Here is a 22,391-nt window from a genome sequence, read left to right on the forward strand (position 1 = left end):
CTCTTTGTGAACCATTTTAAATAGCAATATGTAGACACCGCTTCAGAGTGATCAAACCACAAAAATCATGATTTGAAAATGTTGATTAAATGGGGCACTTAAAATGCAAAACAGTCAGATGTTTTACATGTTGTCCAAAGGATGGGGAGAGCAGCCAAACGCTGTCTTGTCCCCACCTGTATAAATCAAATCTGATCGAGGAAAAAATCTCTCTAAGATGCAGAACCACAGTGCTAAATCACCAGAAGACCTGGGTGATACTTCTGAAGAAGCTATGATGTTTTTATATGCAAGAAGCTATGCATTGTCAACAAACTTGCCCACAGTTTGGGCAACATGCACCTCTAGGAGGACATTACTGCATCTTTAAAGTACATGAACCTTTGTCTCCGAGACGCACACTTGGCACACATTCACACACGCTCGCACAGACAGACGGATACAGACATACAGTATATCCACACAAAATGTTAAGGTATCATTTAGTGAGAAAAGTACAGTTTGCAGTGGACACTACGAGAGAGTACAACTGTAAATACTTCATATGATAGGACAAAATGATTATCTCACTTCTAATCAAATGGAAAATAGTATGGAATGAAATCTTAATAAGAGTAATACAGCAATGTAACGTAATAGTTCTTTTAGAGACAATCATCATTCAAAAAAAGACATCAAAAATATATGTTTTCTAATACATAGCATGTCAACATCCTCAGATCGCATCCCCTTTGTATAAACCGGGATGTAGGCACCCCTGTAAAGAAAACATCTGTTGTCATTTAAACCATAAATCAGCCTTCTTGCTACACATATATCATGTATTAGATCTTAGAAATAGTAAATTGCATAAACACCATCTCTGTCTTCCTCAATCAGACAAATACCAAACCATGTTTTATTCATCATTACCATATAAGTCTGTACACACCTGAAAAGTCTAAAGGGCCTGCATCGTTCAAGACCGACACATGGAGAGGAAAAGTCGAACAAGCAAACATTTGGATTTCTCTAGTTAATGAAACTTCAGTCAACATGGATTAATTCCCTGATAGATTGGAAGCATTCTCTCTTGCTATCCCATTTTATAAAGGGTGTCAAAAAGGTGTGAAGGAGAAAACTTGAAATGGAACAGGCTAAATAATGACTGTTTTCAGCACCTGGGTCAAAACCACACTTACAAATACTTTTAGTGGTTTGTTTTAGCTTGTGTAGGTGCCAGAAAGTGGGAATTTGAGATAGAATACACAGGGGGGAAAAAAACACAGAAAAGTAGTTTAAAGCCACTGAAACCTTAAATACTTAAACCTGCATTAACCTGCTTCAACCTTCCGACATTGGTACACTGGCTGTGTGAGATGAATCAACATAGACTGCATTAACCGCCCAGCGGTGGAATTTATGTGAATAATGAGGGGCAAAAATCTGCTTCACTTTCTATCTGAGCTTATCGTCAGAAAAGCAAGGACAAAAGCACAAACACAAAAAAGAACAGTAATGTAAAATAACTGAAGCAGTTCTAACTTGGGAGAAAATTGTATTGTGTGTTGTTGTAAGACCTAGCATGCAAATAAGGACATAGCGAAGCTGATCAAAAAAAAAAAATCGTTTTTCCGGGCTTTTGAAAAAAATGAATTCAGTGCACTCATCTCTGGTTGACAACTGACTGAGCTGAATCCCACCAATTTGTTGCTTCAGTTAGCTAAAACAAACTCTACGGATATCTGCAGCTGATATTTAACCCAGGTTGTTCTCATCTTCAGACTGAACAAAAATTGCCGTTTGCATCTGTTCCCATGTTCCTGACAAGTAGAAAAAGAGAAACGGCCCGTTTGGGAGGAGGCGAGGGGGGCGGCCATCTTCATGCTGTTAAAGCTCCCCCACCAATAATAAAGACACATGTACTGTATTTATTGGAGTTCTACAGGGGATCAACTACACAGCTTCTACATTAAGGTAACGACAGCAGCATACACTAAGACTACTTGTAATATAAGACGTCCATAACATGTCATACATATTTAAACAGTCCCTGACATACTGACAAAATTTGCCAGATTTTATGTACTCATGTTAATATGTGCCTGTGTATAGATATGTGGGCCAGTCTTTATATTTTTTATATAGAAGAGTATAAAAATAAGTTAAACTTACACCATTGACTCAAAATGAGCTTGAATTTAAAGGTATATCACATCTGCAAATGTATACTGTATATATTTTTCATAGCATTGCAAGCCAGTTTATAAACATCAACTCAAAGAAAAAGACAGATTTAATTGCATTTTAAGACATCTTCCTAAAAATTAAACAACTGATTAAAGAAAACTGTTGCCTCAAAGTGCTATGGAAGACTATGATTCACTCCAAAATTAAGCCCACAGCTGGGTGCCCACACGATAAACCTTACATCAACACCCCTACTCATTAAAATTGATCAGATATATTTATGGAGAATTATGCAGCACTGGCTTATCTTTTATCTCAGAGAAAATAAACATCACAAGATCTCCACTAAGGACCTTCAAAAAGTCTTTCGCTCACAGGCATAAAATCTGAGGGGGAAAAACAGTTCCCAGGCAACTACATACTAGACTAACGTTTGCATGGTTCCTCGAATGACGTGCTCTGCTGCTGAGGAGGAGGAAAGCTGAGGTGAAGCCATACATCAGGATCGGGCAAAACAGCTCTGAGTGCGCTCACGCAGGGAATGAGATGTTTCACTGCTCGCTATACAAGCAGTAGAGCCAAGCGCACGGCCTAGCAGCAAACAAGCTCACAAGAGACTTGTAGATTGCAGGCGAGCAGGAGCGCTGCCCGAGATGGATCTCCAAGGGAAAAACGTTGGTGTTTGTAAGGGGAACATCCATCTTTGAGAAATGCGTTCAGATTTCCTCCTTAAGGACTTGAAGCCAGCGTATCGATGCGTCTGAGCACACTCACCCCTCATGTATGGTCAGCATAATGAATCGAGCCAACGCCTGGGTTTGCTCCGACAGGGAGAATATTCATCCGGGCTTTGTATTCACGGAGGTCAGCATCATCGGTGTGTCAAAAAAACAAATGAGTTTAACCTTGGAGCAAAGCATGTAGTAAGCTGCTCGCTTCATCTGTATCAGGTCTTCTCTCATAGACAGTCCACAAGATGGGACACACAACATACATTTATTACCAAACCCTAATATTTCATAGCCTTTAGCTCTCTGGTATCCACTTCATGCGCTCCATAACTCACATAACACACTCCATTTTAAGGAATGACTGATCTGTTGTGTCAGAAGTGGAAAATGTCAGATATGCCCAGTGCAACTTTAAATGACATCACAAGAATCAAGATCCTCTCCTTCAAATCACAAAACCAAAGTGTAACCACTTGTTACAGGACAATAATTAATTATTAGAGTAAAAGGAAGAAGCAAATAATCAATTCATTTGGATGAATTCGTAAAGCTGAAATTCTCTTAAATGTATCGTCACAATGTCAAGCAACAACTGGTCCATTGACACCTCACCCTATCGCAGATATTCATTCATATTCATTATGCAGCGTTAATCTGGGCCATGCATTCTGGAGTTCAGCTTTACAAATATGCATTTAGTTTAGTTTTGGCCCCTGGTCATTTTACTCCAAGTGCAGAAAAACAGCTTTAGTCTGAATCTAAAAGGGGTTAAATACCATTTGCTGGCAGCCAACGTCAAGACAGAAATCTTGCCTTTTCTTCAAATTCCTCAAACCTAGGAGAAAATTTGGTATGAACACAACATGCTCAAGGCATGGATCAAGACACAGCACGGGGGAAATCTTAGCTTATACAAATCAAAACATTGATCATAACCATCTCATTTATTCGGCTTCCGCTGCTCTCGTGCCACCACTTCTGCAGGCTGTTTTTTCTTTGTGGGGAGTAAGGAGTTGTCGGCTGCATGTTGGCCCTGTCATGCAGTGTCCCTGTTTTCTGCGAGATAGCGAGGCATGGTGGGTTGCGTACCCCTATACCAGCTCAGCTGGTCATCAGTCCTTCAGGTTGTCCTCACCGACCCCCTGGGCCGACAGCTCTGTCAGGACGTTGTCCAGGTAGTTGGGGTCGGGGTAGCCGTGGCCGGTCAGGTTGGAGCCAAATTCTGTCTTGTGGTGAATCTCGTTCCACACCACTGTGTCTGACTCGCCTGTGGTGCTGGACGTGCCAATGGTGAAGATGAGGCGTCGGTCCCAGGCCATGATCAGCAGCTTCAGGACCTCGAGACACACAAAAGAGAGGAAGGGTTACGACAATCCCTCTATGGCAAGAAGGAAGAAACAAACCAAATGCAGGGACGTGTGGGTCTGAAGCACATCTGGGTGAGTAATGTCGATAGTCTGGGGTTACGCAAGTAACGTGACGCTTGCCCTGTAAAAACAGTGAAACGAATACGTGAAAATTAGACTGAAGTTGAGTCATCCAGTTTATTTGTGTCAGAGAAACTAATTGGCTGTGGTAGGAAATTTTATTTTACGGAAATGATACATAATACTGGGCAACACAGTCCCTGTATTTGATGATTAACAAAGCTATAACAGCCAATTTTGTATAAAAAATAAGCAGAGTAATTACAATTGTGATATAATGATACATTTTACAATTGCTCCCATAATGCAATACATCCTTTTGTTACTTTAATGCATATGATTTTCTATGGCAACAAACCAAACAATCATGGTCCAGTTACAAAACATCAGTGGTGAAATGGCTTTGATTACAAGCTCATCATAAAATCAGCAAGCAAAATCTTTGAAAATATAGTTTCTATAGCACAGATTGCAGAGAGAGTGGAAAAGCTTCCTCATGGAATAAAGAAATGTATTTTTTTTAGCATGTTTTTAGCATCAGACCGAAGTTGAGTCATCTAACTTCTTGTTTTCTGGGAGCGCTTACCTTCCGGCCTTTCTCGTTATCGGGAAGGTAGCAGTGTCGAGGGAACCCTCTCGCGCTGAACTTCTTCCCGGGGTTGGGGTGCTCATTGGACTGGAAAAAAATGTCAAGAGCAAAAACAAACGTTACAACTCTTTCTCTTCCAATCCCAACAGCAACCACAGGGCGAGCTTTAATGTTCATGCTCATTCATTAGAGAGATAAGCTAAATGTAAATATCCGGTTATGTCTTTGATTATTGTTGCTCTCAAGGCTTAATTGTGAAAAAAAAATCCCCAGCTTGATTAAATCCTAATATGTCCACAGATGGGTCTTACTGTACCACTCACTTTATACACTTTGTGCAGCCAACCCGGATTACCCCCCAACCTTATTAATAAACTTACATGTATTTACAGTGGCTACATCATGACAAATTGCGCCTTTTCCTTATTTCTAGTGAAGCTTAAAACGTTTTGCAACCAAGAAGCTGCTGTTCCGAGCCTTTTCTGTATTCTCTCTGCCTCTATTAAGTGCACTGCTTGGGCAGATTGTCTTCCCCTCTTTAATACATGAGAATTACATGTGGCCCAATGAGACACAACCTTAACTGAAGTGGAAGCACCAATTCATCCTTCACCAACAAACCAATCTGGTTGAAAGACAGCAGAAAAATATTATAATAGTAACGTGTTTTGTTTGTGATAATTCTCATTCATTTGGTGATTGTAACCAAACAATACCACCCAGTGTTATTTTGCTGTTGCCCACGAAGTCCATTACAGTGCTGTACATTTCCAAACCTGACTAAAACTGTCAGGATGTACAGAGTGTGGACTGAGGAGTGAGAGGAGATATAGAGACAGGAGACTTAGAGTAATGCTCCCTGGCAATAGTGTTACTGTGCTGCTGTGCTGACCCCCCAGTATACTCTTTCCCCTGGGAGACTCAGCCTGCTCCTCTGGTGGAAAAAGGTCAGTTTATTGACTCTATTAAAACTCATCTCTGCAGTCAGGATAAATTACGCAGCCCTCTCATCTCCACCAACCTACCAGCACAAACCCAGGCTGCTTAACATGCCCTCTTCTCCATTGCACATGTGACGTAAAACTTGAAATGAACTTTATTGTATTAAAATCTGTTTTATTTATTTATGTAAATGACTCAAAACATATATATCAGCAACTTACTAGATGATAAAAATGTCCTTGCATGAAAATAGTATCCTTACATATCTTAGATTCTGAATTGTCCGTCTTTGCCCAGAACCACTGCGTGATCCCTAAGAATGCTGTTTCCTCAATGACTCACACGCCCAACACCTCACCTTCCTGCACGAATAACCGTCCGTCAAACTTAAGCGGATAAGCAGCAGTTGTGGACAGGGCACAGATTTAGAGAGGAGAGACAGTGGATCAGTCCACAAGAGCAGCATGGTAGATTTAGTGAAGTAAGATGGTTCTGACCTGGATCCCAGCAGGAACGTCGTAGACGATGCGGATTGTCTTGGAGTCTGGGTAGCCCGGCAGGCAGTGGGGGATGACGTGGTACTCCATCTTCCCAGGAGGCTGGGTGCCCGTTTTCTCCCCGTAGATGGTTTTGCATGTTGGGCACTGAAGACTGCCGTCCTGGTTTGAAGAAAAAAATAAACAGAACTGCATTGCATTAATGACACAATAAGATGCAATTGACAATTATTAATTTGATAGTTTCATATTGCTTTAAAGGGCTAGTGTACCCAAATTACATAACAATCTTCACTCAGCTCAAAAATGTTCACTTACCTCCCGTGATATTCAGCCATGCAGATAGTTATAGTTTCATTTGACATCTATATGTCTGTGAGATTTCTGCCTTTATCCCAATAAATGGTCATGAATGAAATTTAGTTTATGGCGTTAAAAGCTATGAAAGCTTAAATTTAAAGCACTAATCAGTAATTCTGTATTTACAATGGGTCATATGAGTCTATATAATATGAAAAGAGGCACTCATAGCGATGAACCCAAAGAGAATTATCACTCACTTCTCACTCACTTCTAACTCCTCGCCCCCCCCTTTTTTTAATTTTCAAACTTCAGACCCAAGCGATGCTGCCTCAAGTGACGTCACTTGAGGCAATTTGGCCTCTGGAGCCGCAAAAGGCTTTATATGACTTTTATCAAATATGCAGTAGCACTCCCCAAGACTTGTAAACAGACTTTGATGTGTAAAACCAATTGAGTTCCCTTTTCAAAAGGTGATAATATGTCAGTGTTGCAATAATAGGTCTTGTTCCCAATGCCCCTTAGATCAGTTATTACAGTTTTTAGAAATGTCCTTCCAATAACAATGTCCTGGTTACTCTGAATTGGAACTACTTACAACTGAAAAATAGTCCCAGAGAAAACTGTTGACAGAGTGTTCTGGGGATTATCCAGAGTAGTATTATTTCTTGAAAGATGCTGCTGAAATATTTGAATGTAGTATATCAATATTCTGACCACCACAAAAAAGGGTTGAAGGTGGAAAACTCAAAAGAAGAAAATTTCACAACCTGGACAATTAAAAGCAAAACTATCTACATGGCTAGATACCAGCAAATGTAAGTCAGAAAACATGGTTTTTGTTATTTGTGTGAACTGGCCTTTTGATAGTACTTGATAAATTGATGAGGTATTATTGGACAAGCTATTGCTGTTAATATTACACTAATGCTTTTGCTGATTAAATATGCTTATACTTGCCTCTTCTGCATTAGCAAGTATTATATTTGTATTTCATGCAAGTGAATTGATATGAGCAGAATTTATGATGATTTTTTACAAAGTCTTATGTTGTCAAGACTGATATGACCGATCTGACAAGACTATGAAAGATCCCCATCTGTGTACAACAATACTGAGGACTGATCATTTGCTAGTGCCATGCAAGCCAGTCAAGCTGTAAGACATCGCGAGTTTATAATTTGAGCCTAGAGTGACATCATAACAAGGTCTGGCTCAAAAGCTTCTACCCACCTTATTGCCATTGTTGTACATGGCCACCAGGCACAGCAGATGGTACATGTGCCCACACTTGCCAAGTTTGCCTACTAGCTCTGGCTTGATGCCTTTGTGCTGCAGGATGCCTTCATAGCCCGATGACATGACCAGCCTCTCCATGCAGATGGTACAGTCCTGGAATAGCCAACCAAAATACTTCAGCTGCCATTCGACATGACTGTGTATTTATGAGACTTTCACACTTGGTTAGGACATAAAAAGGCGACAGAGTGCATCTCTTGGTGGGCACAAAACTTTTAAGTCCTTTGTGCTCTTTTTCTTACCTCGTCTGGTAACACTTTAATCCTCTCTGTGTATCTTCGCACTACATCCTCTGGGTTTTTCCCTTGTCATAAAATAAAACATAGGAGAGATAAGACCATTAAAGAAGAGCTGAATGTACCACTTACTTACACTTACATACCACAAGTAAATATGAAAAAAGACAAGATGGACCACTGGATGGCATTTGATGTCATTAGAAGACAGGAGAACAACAGCTAGATCAGTTAGTGTGAGTGTGCATGTGAATATAGCATACATGTCCATGATGTTGAAGAGGTCACCTTCAAACTGGCACACAACAACCAGCAATCCCAAACTCTCTGTTAATCCCCGCGTGCAACCAGGCTAGCATGGCTGAGAGCGCACCCACAGCTTACACCCCTAATACGCTTACAGGCAACCTCTTTTCCCCCGGAGCCTTTGTTTGTTCATTTGAGGGACAGGCAGCGAACAGAACAAAGGGGGGGAGCCGTGGAAAGACTGCCTGACTGAGGCAGAAAAAAAAGTTAAGGTATAAAGGGTAGGGAAGACGTAAGAGGCAGAGAGCTATAAAGAGAGCGAGGAGAGAAAACAGAAAAAAGGGGAAGGAAGACAGAAGAGACTCAGTTATGTATTTTACGCTATTGCTACTTGACTCTGACCTTTTTCTGTACAGAAAGCAGAGCAGGATAAGCCTAAATCTCCCTGCGTGAGTAAAACCACATCTCCATTCCACTCACAGCCTTCCAGTTTTTCTGAGTTCATGCTCTTACTGCAGACAGCGCGAACAGGTGACACATTTAGTTGATTTAGTTGATTTCCAAAGAATTTTCCTAAAAGAACAACATAATTTGGCTCAAACTAATGGGGAAAATAGAGACAAAGTTGTAGTTTTTAAGCATATGCTAGCAGCACGGCTATAGTGAAGACAATTTTGGTCTGTCAGTGGGTCCACCACCTTGTCTAGACTTATATATGTGAATATTTTTATGTAAATAATAATTGCCGCCATGATGTTCACATTTGTGTTTTTTAATGACATGTCTCTGATTTTGTCATGAAATGTGCTAAATATATTCATGGTCCCTAGAGGATAGATTCTAATAAGGATCACCAAAGTTACTTTAGCATTTTGTGCTAATTAGCAAATGTTAGCATGTTAACAAGCTAAACTAAGATGGTGGACATGGTTAACATTATTAGCTAGGCATCAGCATGTCAGCAATGTCATTTTGAGCATGTTAGCATGCTGAAATTAGCATCTAGCTCAAAGCACTGCTTAAGTACAGCCTTGGAAGGCTGTTAGCATGACTGTAAATGCTTTGAGTTGTTTGGCTTTAGTTAGTTTTATTGAGTTCATAAGTTGTTGATTTTCAGCGGAATTTTTATGGCGGAATCGCTCCAGTGAAACCCACCTAATAACCTTGAAACTATATTCTTGGAAACCTTATTCTTCATATGCAGTTTGTTGGATTTTATGCGCGTATGCAGACAGGGTCCTGATTAAGCTACCAATTACCCTTTCTTTTGCAGGAAAGGGTAATTGGTTGAATTGAGTTCCTAGGAAATTATGGGAAACAATGAAAGTTGTAAAATAAAGTATTACCATATCATCTCCACACAACTACGTCTGTGTGCACGGTAATGAAGAGCTCTGAAGGGATGACGAGAGGACAAGTACAGTGCAGGGATGGAAACCCAGCAGCCTCCCTGATCAATTAGGACAAGGACTCCCTTGGGAGGCCGGCGGTTTCCATGGTTTACATGGACCAGCACTTATTCAAGTCCAGAGCCGTCCAACTAAACACCAGATCCCCTCTTAAACCAGCTCAGTACAACAGTCCCTTGTTAATTACTTTCTTTACGACCGCCTGTGTCAATCTGCAGGTCGTGTAACATCTATAAATTATTTCAATGCATTTACTCATAAATCTGAAACCAGCAATCATCATTACATTTTATAGGAGCCGTTTGCGAGGTACACGAATGCTTTCTTACTAATCGTTAGCGACGTTGGATGAGGTTGAATTTATTTCAACACCCTGGTGGAGCTTAAAAGGGTGGCATTGAAAAAACAATTATGGACCATGATCCCAAAAAAAAGGGCTTTGGTTTTGTTTGCACTTTAAACAACAGATTTACAGACAGCTGATATGAAAACATCCTGCAAAGTTTGGCAGGAGAGAGAAAGTCTGCTGAGTGCCAGTGGTTGGTCTATTCCTCTTCTCAGTGCAATTCCCATTTATTCACTAACACACAATAAAATATATTTGGTTTCCTCCTCTCCTCTCCTCGATTCCCTCCATCATACCTCTCCTCAGGTGCTTTTTCTTTGTTTTGCGGCGCATGCCATTGATCCCTGGCACAGGCTTCATGTCACTCTTGTTGATGGGTGGTGGGTGCAGTATAGGCTTGGGGGCCCGGGTCAGGCAAACGGGCAGACCTGCAGCGCACATCAGGATACCTGTCATACCTGACGCATATGTACAGCACACATACACATACATGCACGCACGCACACACACACAGAAGAGTGGGAAAAAAAACACTAATTGTGAATTTCTTCTAAGATAAATAAGAACAGAATGAAACTCTATATTTTTTTCTGATTTCCAAGCAGATTCTGCACAGCAGCCTAACCTGCTAGTGCTGGGTGCACTGGTCCAGATCCAGTCAGGTTCTTCACTGGGAGGGCAGGAACGCTACCACAGTAAAGAAATAAGGAGTGAAATTAAGTAGAAATAGAGAAATAAAGTACCTAATGGCCATAGAAAGTGGCCTGCTCACTCCATACATTCATTCAAGGTCATACCACCACCTCTAGTGGCCATTCTGAGACACACACACACACACACACACACACACACACACACACACACACACACACACACACACACACACACACACACACACACACACACACACACACACACAGACACACATGCACAGCAGCTAGTTCTGCTGTGTATGCCATGAAAAACACTCAAGTTAAAATGTCACATGCGCTTCACCACAGAGACAGAGACAACTGTGATGGGACAAGACAACTTGACTCATGTACAATGCACTGCAGCAGTGCCTGATTCAGGATGACATTTGGAGAGGCTCGAGTTCATGGCAAACACAGACAACAAAGACAGTTGACTTGCGCACTCTTCAAGATCTGTGGAGCAGAGCGGACAAAAGCACTTGGGGCATTAATATGAGCACACAAGTCAGCGAGTTTCTTTTCAGAGGGCCAGAGCCTCAACTCAACCAGCATCCCACAGCAGGGGCCACAGAACAGCAAGTTTCCTTTCCTCAAGTTTAACAGTAAGACTAAAGTCACAGTTCGAGAATCAAAGGTAAGTAATTTGATAGAAATGCTGGATTCATTAAAACGTTGATTAGAATCAAAATCTTGTTTTAAATCACATTACAATTCAGCAAAGAAGCCCCACAAAAATCCTATCAGATGCGGTTTTGAAGTGAAACTGCTGGACAACCCCAGAACATCAAGTCAAATCATTTCTTGCATCTTGAGCATCCAGATTAAATCCACAATGTGTGGTAATTCTCTCGCTCGCTAGCATCTTTCCAATTGTTCTGTACATTAATGCAGGTCTGTACAGATCTGTACAGGTAGTGTACAGCTCTGTGAACAGAAATTATTATTACACTTCTCACAGTGTTCAAGGTCATACCACTTCTAGTGGCAAAGATGGCATCTGTCTCTACTTCAAACACAATGGAAAAATTGCATAATTAATACAACTGTGGTAGAAGCTACCTTCATTTATGAATAAGGGAGGAAAAACACAGGATCGTTGTCAGAGTTTGCTTTTTAAATGGGTTAAATCGCAGGTGGACATGGTTAGCAAAATTTAAAAATAGTTAGGTAGAAGTCACATGAAATGAAAAGGTGTAAATGGGGCACTGCTCACTGAGTCACTTCTTAGTTTTCTCCACTTATCAACCACATACATACACTGAGTCTCACACCAGTAGGCCAGAGACCAGGATGAGCTGACTCCTGTAGTGTGCAAGGCGATGTGAGTCAAAATATAAATACAGTGATGTGCAGTTGCGTTAATTCAGGGGTGTGAAACAGAGACAGATTTGATTTCGGTGGCAAGCACGGATTAAAGTGGGCTATTCTGTCTATCTGGAAAATGAAGGCAGTGTTTGCTTTCACCGAGGAAAATGTGGGAGGCAGGGGAAGTGACAAGCACCTTATCTCAAATGAATATCAAAAGTGATCCTCTAAAGCAAAATCTAATACCCAATAAAAACTAATTACTGTAGGTGATGCCCAGCGGGGGACTTCCTGCTTCATTTCAACATGCAGTTAGGCCTAAATCAAATCAAAACACACTGTGGACAAGATGCCTGCCTTTATGAGTGCATGTATAATTTAGTTTGTTCAGAGAGTGCTGTGATCAAACAAATTATACTCATTAGGAGAAGAAATGGGACAACACACCATGAGAGCCCTTAACACCACCTCATTGTGCGCTGTCTGCACATTCTGCACAAACTATCCACTCCCATAAGCAATAGAGTACAGAGAATCTGTCAAGGATCTGTAACGTAACATTAATTAGGAAAGCCTGTCATCCCTATTACTTTCCAATTCTAGCAAAGAGCTCACTATCAGCTGGAGAGTGTATTGCGTGATAACTAAGTTGATGAAACAGCTGTTGACCACAATCAAAAATATATGTATATGGTTTATATATGGACAGATAGACCTACATCTTGCAAGCTATTTCCCATTGTGCTGTATTTCACTCTTCTTATAAAGCTTGTGATTACCTACTGTATCTCTGCACTGCAGGAACTGTTTCCATGCAAGGCTGCAACCCTTAACCAGCCAGTCAACCTGTAGCCTGTGTGAAGCTGCCGCCCTCCATTCCATACTGCATGCTGCTAAGCTCTTTTCTCTTGACTTGTTTTTTTGTTTTGTTTTTTTCTTCTACTTAGAAATGTGTCTCTGGAGGCACTGACCCCGTCTGTCCTGGCTGTGCTTTGAGCACTGGGGTTTGAGACACATGCCCCCTCTTCACACTCTGCTGACAATCCCTAATACTGGGTGACTCCCAGGGTTTAACTCGTTCCACTTGCTCCTTGTTTCTCTCCTTCTCGCTCCTTTGTCATTACTAATCTCTCATTTCTATTCTAAAAGGGATTGAATCCAACAGTATCCTGGAAGGTAGATTCTGCTGGCTCGTGCTCAGATCTTATGAGCCATCATCAGTGTAAACAAGTGCAGACTTTTCACCTTTCCACCACATTCCTTTGCTCCCTTCTGTCAATGAAAAAAAAAGTTGTGCCTAATTACACTCAAAGCTTTGATAGAGGGCAGTAGTGTGTCTTTCAAAAATACTGCTGAAGAATTTCTTATGGTGCTATTTTCCACATCTAATGCTGTAATTTCTGACTTAAAATCAATTCAATTAAGTGATAAATCCAGCCCCTTCATACCTAACCCATTAACACCACATCAATTATGGTCCTTGTCAGGTCATGGCACGAAGGTCGCTGTCCCCCTTCTGACTCCTGCTCAGTATCATCCTTCCTTTCCTGAGGGAACCTCCGGACTTAATCAGACCGAGAGTGATGTGATTCCCCAAATAGAGAGACCACATTAGGCTTAATTAGGAAAGTGCTGACGGAGGACTAATATCTCCTCATCTGTTTATTATGCACCATAAAGACAGCGAGGGGGGGGTGGAAGGAGAGACCTCCATGAGTGCTTAATTGCATATTGATGTGGGTAGCGGGAGGCAGAGGCAAAAACTCTACCCCATGCTACACCGGGGGGGATACAATGTGGATAATACACTTTGCAATGCACCAGAAGTGCCCTGAAAATATGCAGTAATGACAGTAAGAATTTCAAAATTACATTAGTTTGGTCCAGCTGAGCTCTCATGATTTATTCAAGGATTTCAATAATAATTTTTGTCTTATGCGGAGTGCCACAGCAGAGCGGTCAAGCAGCCCACTGAACGATAATGATGTCAGCACGCGGCACACAGTCCTCCAGTTACAACTCAGACAAGCAGTCTTAACACGAGGAGCTTGTAAACACAGCCAACAGCGGCGAGCACGTGTAAACACTCTTTATACAAAAGATTTTTCTTTTGTCTTAAGAAGACTGGGCTTCTTCTTCTCTTTACCTTTCATGTTTCCCCCCTACCCACACCTTTAGGCTTTTTACAGAAAGCTACACTATAGAGTAAGTCTGTCAAAAGACAAGCAGTGCAGGTCTTAACTCTGAGAAAGTGCACAAGAGGATGTGGTTTGACTCGCAAAAAAAGAACTGATAAAAAAAAATCCCAAGAGATCTTGTGAAATTCTTTCTCTGTTCATCCAACCACAAAATACGTGTTTGTCTTTTAAACAGACAGATAATTATCACTTCTCATCTCTCATGTTGTCATATCATGACAAGGAATCTCAGATTGAGAAACTGTGGTTTACATTTCATTTCCAGACAAATGGTTACAAGTTAGATTTTATCAAAATACTGGTTGTCACATACTTGTGTTTTTTTTTTTTTTTTATATCTAGCACTTTATTTTAGTTAAACACTACCCAACCCGGTTTTATATCATTGTAAACTGAATATGGGACATCTTTTGCAATTTTCTGCTGGTTCGTGGATCAAACGGTTAATCAAGAAAATAATCAGCAGAATAATTGATAATGAAAATAATCTTGAAGACACAGTAGCTTTTCACTGTTCTTGACATATGCCTCGGTGCGAACAGTACGTGAGCCTAATAATTCAAAAAACTGTCTGATGTTAACCACAGGTCTTCAGTTTATATCAGGTAAAATGTAAAGGCACACGGCGATATAGTGGGCTGTGTCGGCCCGGTAATAAGATAAACTGATGTGTTGACACAAACCAGCAGATGGTGCCACTTCTAATATTTGTGTTCGTAAGATAAATGTATGAAGCAACACAGCGCCCCCACACCCTCACCTCCTTTACAGCCCACATCCACTGGGTTCTTGAGACGATAAAAAAAAAATCCATATCTGAACTGCAGCCTTCACCATCCATGATACAAAGGTCATCAAAACACATACTGCTCTGTCTTAGCTTAGGCAAAGATGAAATCAATCATATGCAAGATAATTTTTTTGAAATCATAAGTACTTTTTTATGAATCTAGCAGAAACAGACCTGTAATCAGAAACAGCATGGTTGTTTCTGTATGTAAAGCAACTACATAAATTCATGTAAACAAAGCCGCTGTGTGCCAAATACCCTCTTGCACCCAACACCAATTATATTAGGTTGTGGGTGTGTGAAAAAGAGATCTAATGTGTTACATTTTTGTGTGGGTTCCTCTGTTATCTGTCTGTAGCACGCTTGTGGGAATGTGCGAGGGAGTTCACATTTCAGTTTGTGTGAGTGAGTGTGTGTGTGTGTGTGTGTGTGTGTGTGTGTGTGTGTGTTTGTCAGTTCTCATGTCCTGCTGTGTGTATGTTAACCACACTCATCCTGTATGTCGAGCCACTCGCCTGGGAACCGGCATACTCCGCCTCACCCCCCCTTCCTCTCTCGCGCGCTCTCTGTCTCCTTGCAAAACACCTTTTGTGCTGCGAGGTGAAAAAGTCACATTTCATCCACAGCTCCACGCGTACCCGAACTTTCAACCAGTTGTTAAAATACAGAAGAAATGTCTCTGAGTAGGTCCAACCTATCCTGGCTTTCTCTATCACACACACCTTTGCACAGAGACACATCATTTCCAACCGGCTCACTGTATGAAACAAGGTCATGGTCTGTTATGATGAGCAAAAACCCTGCACATTTCCTTTCAGTTACACAGAATTAGGCCACAGAAAGCGGAAGCATGTGTGCCTGGGTGAAGGACAGTATTATTCAAACATGCAGTAAGTGTGTCTCTCCCCATGAGCAGTGAGAACAAAATGGAATCAAATTAGATCAGGCGAGGGTTTATTTTAGTAAAAGAAAGCAGGAGAGGGGACTGAAGTATCGGTTACAACGCTAGACACACTTATTTTCCTCAGCTCCTTTTGCTGAATCGCTCTTAGGTCAGAATGCTCTGCTGAAGCTCCCATTTTTCCTTGATCCATTATTCATTCTTCCCCAGTGGAGCTCTGCCTCCATGGCAAATAGGTTTCCACAGCTACACCAGAACCCTGCTTCATACACACCCGCACCATAAAACAAAGACAGTTACACACACATCCAGATGATCCACATACGACGTCAGGCTTTTTCACATCCCATGACATAACAAGCACAGTGTAGAGTGATGGTAACAAATTAGCTCAAAGCAGAAGCAACACAATGATCCAGAGGAGCTGAAGTATTTCACGCCTGTTGAAGCCAACATAAGCTCATTACGGAGCAGTAACCATGGCAGGCACACATATGGAGGAGACGGGTTCTTCCTCAGTTAAAGAGAATCAGCTGGACCCTAAGCTTTCTCTGCAGATCCACTGATCTGCATGTTAACGAGAGCAGTCGTAAATCAGCATAGAGAGACAGAGAAAGACAGAAAATGACAGAGTACAATACACCAGACACATGCAGGCTAAAGCTTTGTGAAGCAGACAAGCAGAAACGGAGATTGTCTCTTTGCTCTTTATATCCACCCATTGCCTCAGCTGAACTGTAAATTCAAGCGAATCCAAGCATTATACCCGCTCTGTAACTGGTAACAGGCTACTGCAGACTCAGAACAATCCAAATTAGAGAATAAGGGGAATGCATGATTGTGTTTGCAAACATCATTACCCTGGCGGGATGGCTCCTCTGGCAGTGCCCATGGAAATGCGCTGGGTGCCCGGCCGGTTCAGGTTGTTTTGTCCATTGATGGTCAGAGTGTGGTGGCCATGGGCGGACGAGAGAGATGGCGTCACAGGGGAACAGGGGAAGTTGGCAGTGGACAGTGGCAACTGCACCTGTTCAGCTTTGGCTTGTCCACCTCCCACACTTATGTTATTGTTGTTGGTGCCGGAGGAGGCGGATGTCGGGGACCAGAGGGAGGTCCCAGCGAAGGTATTGCTCTGCCGCACTACAGTGAGAGTTCCTGTAGCGCCTGCGTTGCCGGCTGTCCCTCCGTAGAGCTTACGCCGCTGAGAGGCCAGAATAGCATTAGAGGCGGCTCTTGTACTGTTGACCAGGATGCACTGCTGGCAGGAGCAGGGCTGGCCCGAACTGGCTCCAACAGGCCAGGACTGTGACTTGGGGATGGATCCCATGATGAGCGGGTAGGCCAGGTCCATGCGTCTCCGCAGGCGTCGCTTGCGCTGACTCTGCCTGTTGGTCTGAGACATGCTGTTGAAGTCGATGAGGTAGCAGAAGCCCAGAGAGGTCAGGTCCAGCCAGGGGTGCTGTTTCTCGTAGGCATTCTGGATGGTCACACAGATCTCCATGTCATAGGGCGTCCATGAACCACTGTCATTCTCCCACTCCCATACCACACCTTTCCCTGGTGCAGACGAGGGCTCATAGAAATTCCTCTGCACTGGTCTCATGGTGCCTGAAAGCAAAGGACAAAGGAGAGAGGGACCATGAAGACAATCCCTCCGGTTCTGTCTTTGACAGCATGTATATGACTCCACCTGTGCCTTAAGTTGGATCTCTAATGATTAATGTGCAAAAGAATACACCAACGATAAACTTCTGCATTGCTTTTTTTGAGTGCATCATTAAAAGAGTACTCTAGCAATTTAGAATGTCACTTCTATATAGTTGGGGGACTTAGAAGAGACAGATCAAAAAAGGAATGTGTAAACCACGTGTATTAGAGGAGTGTCCCTTTACCTTATTTTAATTAATCGATTAGTCCATAGGCTGAAAATGAGTTGATTCTAATTTAATGATTAAAAATAACAGATATTTTCTGGGAAAAGTTTTACAAATGCATAATGTTTTTTGCTTTTCTTCATTTTATGACATTAAAACCTGTGTAGAGAATTTGTCGTTATATTTGATAATTAATGGAGTAAAGGAATAATCGTGTAAATGATCAACAAGAAAAAGCATCATTAGATTAATCTCTGGTGACATTAGCCTGAGGCAAGATGTGGTTTTAATGTTGCTTCGGTTTCGGGCTCATCAAGTAGCTAACAAGTGTTGAGGAAGCAACTTGACCTACTGATGGAGATGAGGTGTAACACTTCACTACCTAGCCTGAGGGAATTTGGTTGCAAACTGCAGCATGAAAGCAGTGGCTCAAGAGTAATACAAACATAAATCGTTACAAGCTGCGGTGCACACGCTAGAAAAATCCCCCACCTCCAGAGGCTCTGACTGTGTATTAAACTGCATGGCCTTTCAGAAACACAGACATCATACCCACGACCCCCTGCTGTCCCACTCGGTACTCTACTGTTCTGTATGTTGACCGTAAAGGGAGGGATGTGATGCTGGTAGCTTCGTACATCTGGCCCTCTACTGTCGGCCACTCAGCTCCCACCTCCATTATAGCACAATTACTGTAGTCACATGGGAAATCAGGACACCTAAGCCAATCCATCTCCCTGCCACACATCAGCAAGGGTACCCAGGCACTCCAGTGGAGACCGTCATCCCTTCCTTCCCCCAACCTAATTTAACGGGTAAATGCACACTCTCCTGCCAGGGAGGACCATGGTTATAATGGAGGAATATGAGCGTGTGCAGAGGATGAATGGGTGTGGGAATGAGTACAGGGGTGGTGGGCTGTGGTAACCCCTCATCCAGCAGCCTGGTGCTGGCTCCGGAGAATAAAATGCATCAGCAGAATCAGCAACTCTGACCTTGAGTCACTGTTGCAGACAGCTGCTAAAGGACTCGGCTTGACGGCTAATTTCATTTAGAGCTGCTGAGAACTACGCGGGTGCGCGCGCGCGCACACACACACACACACACACACACACACACACACACACACACACACACACACACACACACACACACACACACACACACACACACACACACACACACACACACACACACACACACAGATGACTACTCAGTGAGCCAGCTGCCTGTGTCTCTCACATCTTAAGTCAGTCAGCCATGCACAGCTTTCTCTCCCCGTTGCATCCGTGCCTGCTCACAGCTTGCTTGTCTGATTTCTTATATTTTCTCTGAAGATAATAATGAAAATTATAATGATTTCCCTAAAAGGATTTCAAAATAAAACAGTCATTGATTTCCTGAAAGTCAGAAATTTTCTCTGTACTTTTAGCATAACATTGGAAGGCTCTGTGATGGTGAGCCATGCGCCTGAACCCTTTATCACTGTGTCTCCTGAGGAATGCAGTATGTTCGACACTTTCAGCATGGCTGTGTGTTTCTGGCCATGATCAATAATAGCAACAGTCCCTCACTATCTAGATCATCTGCCCATCTGGATGAGAAAAAAATCAAAGATTGACAAATATTGGCTTTTCAGAAAATTTGATGCTTAGCTCTAGAACTCGAATGTAACGGTAACAACTGGGCCTCTCACATGTTTTAATACTCTGCTTCTGATCCTAACTTAGGTTCATATTATATACTACTCTGAACAAAGCAGACATAAATTGTCATTTATCTTGCCAAAGGATCATTTGGCCACATTTGAGCATTATTTTCGTAATTTTGGCCATAATTTCTATCAGTATAACATCATACTCGCCAAAGTAATCACAGAGATCTGTGAACATGACAACATTGCTAAAATGAAGTCTGATGGGGAAAAAAACATGCAGGTTGTATACTAGCTAACAGTTTAGCTCATAGAATGTACTCACTCAACTTCTGTGATTTATGTACCAAAACCGAAAGTGTGTGCACCCATACTTGCCAAACTATGACAAGTAGGAACAGTTTAACATTTGGGGAAATACACTGATTTGCTTTCTTGAGGAGAGGTAGATGAGAAAATAGATACCACTCTCATATCTGTCAGTTAAATATGAAGCTAGGGCCAGGAGTTATGATTAGCTTATCTTAGCTAGAGTCTGGAGGCAGGGAGAAACAGCTAGCCTGGCTCTGTCCAAAGTTTTAAAAATCCACCTGCAACTACCTCTAAGTTTTTCTAACTGACAAGTTACTTTTTGATGTTTAATCAATCCACAAACAAAAAATGTAAAAATGACAAGTTGTCGCTTTAGGGGAAGTTATGTGCTGGAGCTAATGTTATGTCTCTGCGGGCAAGGTGACTTCCTAGCAACTAGCTGTTTTTTGCCAAGAAATAGCTGCTGCACATAACTTTCTGTAAAACCACAAATAGCTGTTTCTGTTTCTGTACGGATTAAAAAAACAAGATAAAACTTGTTAGCTAGGGAGCTTTAGAGGTACTGATGGGAGGATTTTTTTTTACTTGGGACAGAGGCACGGCAATGGTATATTCTCATCTAACTCTTGCTAAGAAAGTGAATAAGCATAATTATTTTTTAAAAATGTTGAACCATTCCTTCAAAATTGAAACATAAAGTCAGCCTGTAAACTTTTGGATGTTTATAATGGACCGATTTTAGTAATCATCTTAATGCTTGCCTTTATTTTCTCTTCCAAATAAGTTTGTTTATCCTGAGTGTATCTGTAAAACGTGTATGTTTCTCTGACCGCTTTTTTCTTGCCGTTTGACTTCTTTTCAGCGATGTTTCCGCATTCCACATCTCAGCAGTGAACTTTATAAGTAAAACATTATTGTTACCGATGGCCAAAACTAATTAAATAAAGACAGAGTTCTAACAAAAGAGAATTATTCTTTAAATATTTTCATTCGTATGCAGGGACTGTCCAGGTTGGCTATCTGGCAACTTGAGAGGAGAGAGCAGAGGCCACAACAACACAGGAGTCTTGTGGCCTCGTGGGAAACATACAACTTGAAACTCTTCTCACTGCCTTCATTTCTGCTTTCATTTACTGATGTATATATTCCTGCCTCCACCAAAAAGCTGTTGTTGATGTTCTCCCTGTGACCCTTCATGCTCTTCCTAACAGGAAACTAAGCGTAGGTGGCCACTTCCTGTCTGACCCTGTGTGCCTTTGGCAACCATCTATCCTGCCATCCACCTCTCATCCCTTGTCCTCCCTCCCACAACGTCATCCAACTGTCCTTGCGCAACACCAACGTGGTTCCCCTCGGGTGAGCTGTAGCTGTGTGATGTATTGCCATGTCATGGCTCGCTGTGGGACTCTAACCCCATTGTCACGCAGGGCCAGGTGGGTTCAGGGTGAGATTGGCTGCCCTCTCACATCTTAGCTGTGGGGAAAACTTCCTGTAGTCTGTTCGCCATATTTAGCCATGCCAGTGTCCATCCTTAACAACTTTGTTTTCCTTTGGAAGTGAAGGAGGGCCTGTCTGCATATCTTTTTTAAATGGAAGGACATGCAACATTAAATTACACGGTCCTTGACTGTACTCAGAGGCCTGCTGCAGGGAAAGATAGCAGATTGGAGAACTGATGTTTTGTAGTGCATTTTGGTGGATGCTTTTGATCCGGACTGTTAACAAATGCAATTCATACACAAATTGTATTTTTTAAAGATATACAGTGTGGCCTGAAGATGTAATTTAACTTCAAAGCAGAACTCCTGACACCTTTAACAAGTCATAAACAGTGTTTTTTTTGACATTTTTGTTACACACAAAACATGATTGTTATTATCTACTCTTGTGCGCTGCATTTAACTAAAAAAAAAAAAAAGGGGGTGAAGTTGTGGCTTTAACATTGAGGTCACCTAGGAGGGCGTGATGAAAACCCTTAATGGAAACTGCCGTTGACAAAACACCTGATGTGTTACAGGTAGTACCTAAACAGGTGCTGGAAAATACACGAGATTCAAGCTTTGTTGTCACAGAAACACAAAGGAAAGGTTCTGTTGTCATGGAAGCCGTCCCTGGGGCTGAGAGGAGAAGGAGTAGGAGGGAGGGTTGCCCATATGTGAACGTTCCTACTACTCCTTTCCCTGAGCACAGTGCCAACAGAGTCAACTCCTCCTCCACTCTCTCATCTCCTGCTGCTGACGCCAGCTTTCCCCTCGCTCACCATCGTCTCTCCTGGCTCCTCACCAAAGCTGATGCGCTGAGCCATTCTTCATATTTTCCACTATGTCACTCACTGGACCTCATCCTGCTCTCACACAACGCTCAACTCTTGGACAGAGAGCAGAGATCTCTGTCACTGAATTAGGGCCCACATCAGCTTGTAGTTAATGCTCTTCCTTGTGCCGCTGCCGTGGGAGGAAAGGCAGATGAGA

At 42.1% G+C, this 22,391-nt stretch overlaps 1 protein-coding gene across 2 annotated transcripts in view; it reads right to left on the bottom strand.

The window, feature by feature from the left end:
* Positions 1 to 3,096: 3,096 nt before the first annotated feature.
* dtx1 (deltex 1, E3 ubiquitin ligase) overlaps positions 3,097 to 22,391 on the bottom strand; it is a 41,472-nt gene continuing 22,177 nt past the window's right edge. For both annotated transcript variants that reach the window (XM_040155313.1, XM_040155312.1), the window contains exons 3-10: positions 16,941 to 17,688; positions 10,817 to 10,878; positions 10,488 to 10,649; positions 8,197 to 8,258; positions 7,889 to 8,047; positions 6,356 to 6,517; positions 4,914 to 5,003; positions 3,097 to 4,237 (exon numbers count right to left, since the gene is read on the bottom strand). In XM_040155313.1, coding sequence (XP_040011247.1) covers positions 4,013 to 4,237; positions 4,914 to 5,003; positions 6,356 to 6,517; positions 7,889 to 8,047; positions 8,197 to 8,258; positions 10,488 to 10,649; positions 10,817 to 10,878; positions 16,941 to 17,688 — 1,670 coding nt within the window. In that variant the 3' untranslated portion in view covers positions 3,097 to 4,012. The remainder of the gene's footprint in view (positions 4,238 to 4,913; positions 5,004 to 6,355; positions 6,518 to 7,888; positions 8,048 to 8,196; positions 8,259 to 10,487; positions 10,650 to 10,816; positions 10,879 to 16,940; positions 17,689 to 22,391) is intronic.

This window comes from Xiphias gladius, chromosome 19, assembly GCF_016859285.1.
Source record: "Xiphias gladius isolate SHS-SW01 ecotype Sanya breed wild chromosome 19, ASM1685928v1, whole genome shotgun sequence".
Taxonomy (NCBI): domain Eukaryota; kingdom Metazoa; phylum Chordata; class Actinopteri; order Istiophoriformes; family Xiphiidae; genus Xiphias; species Xiphias gladius.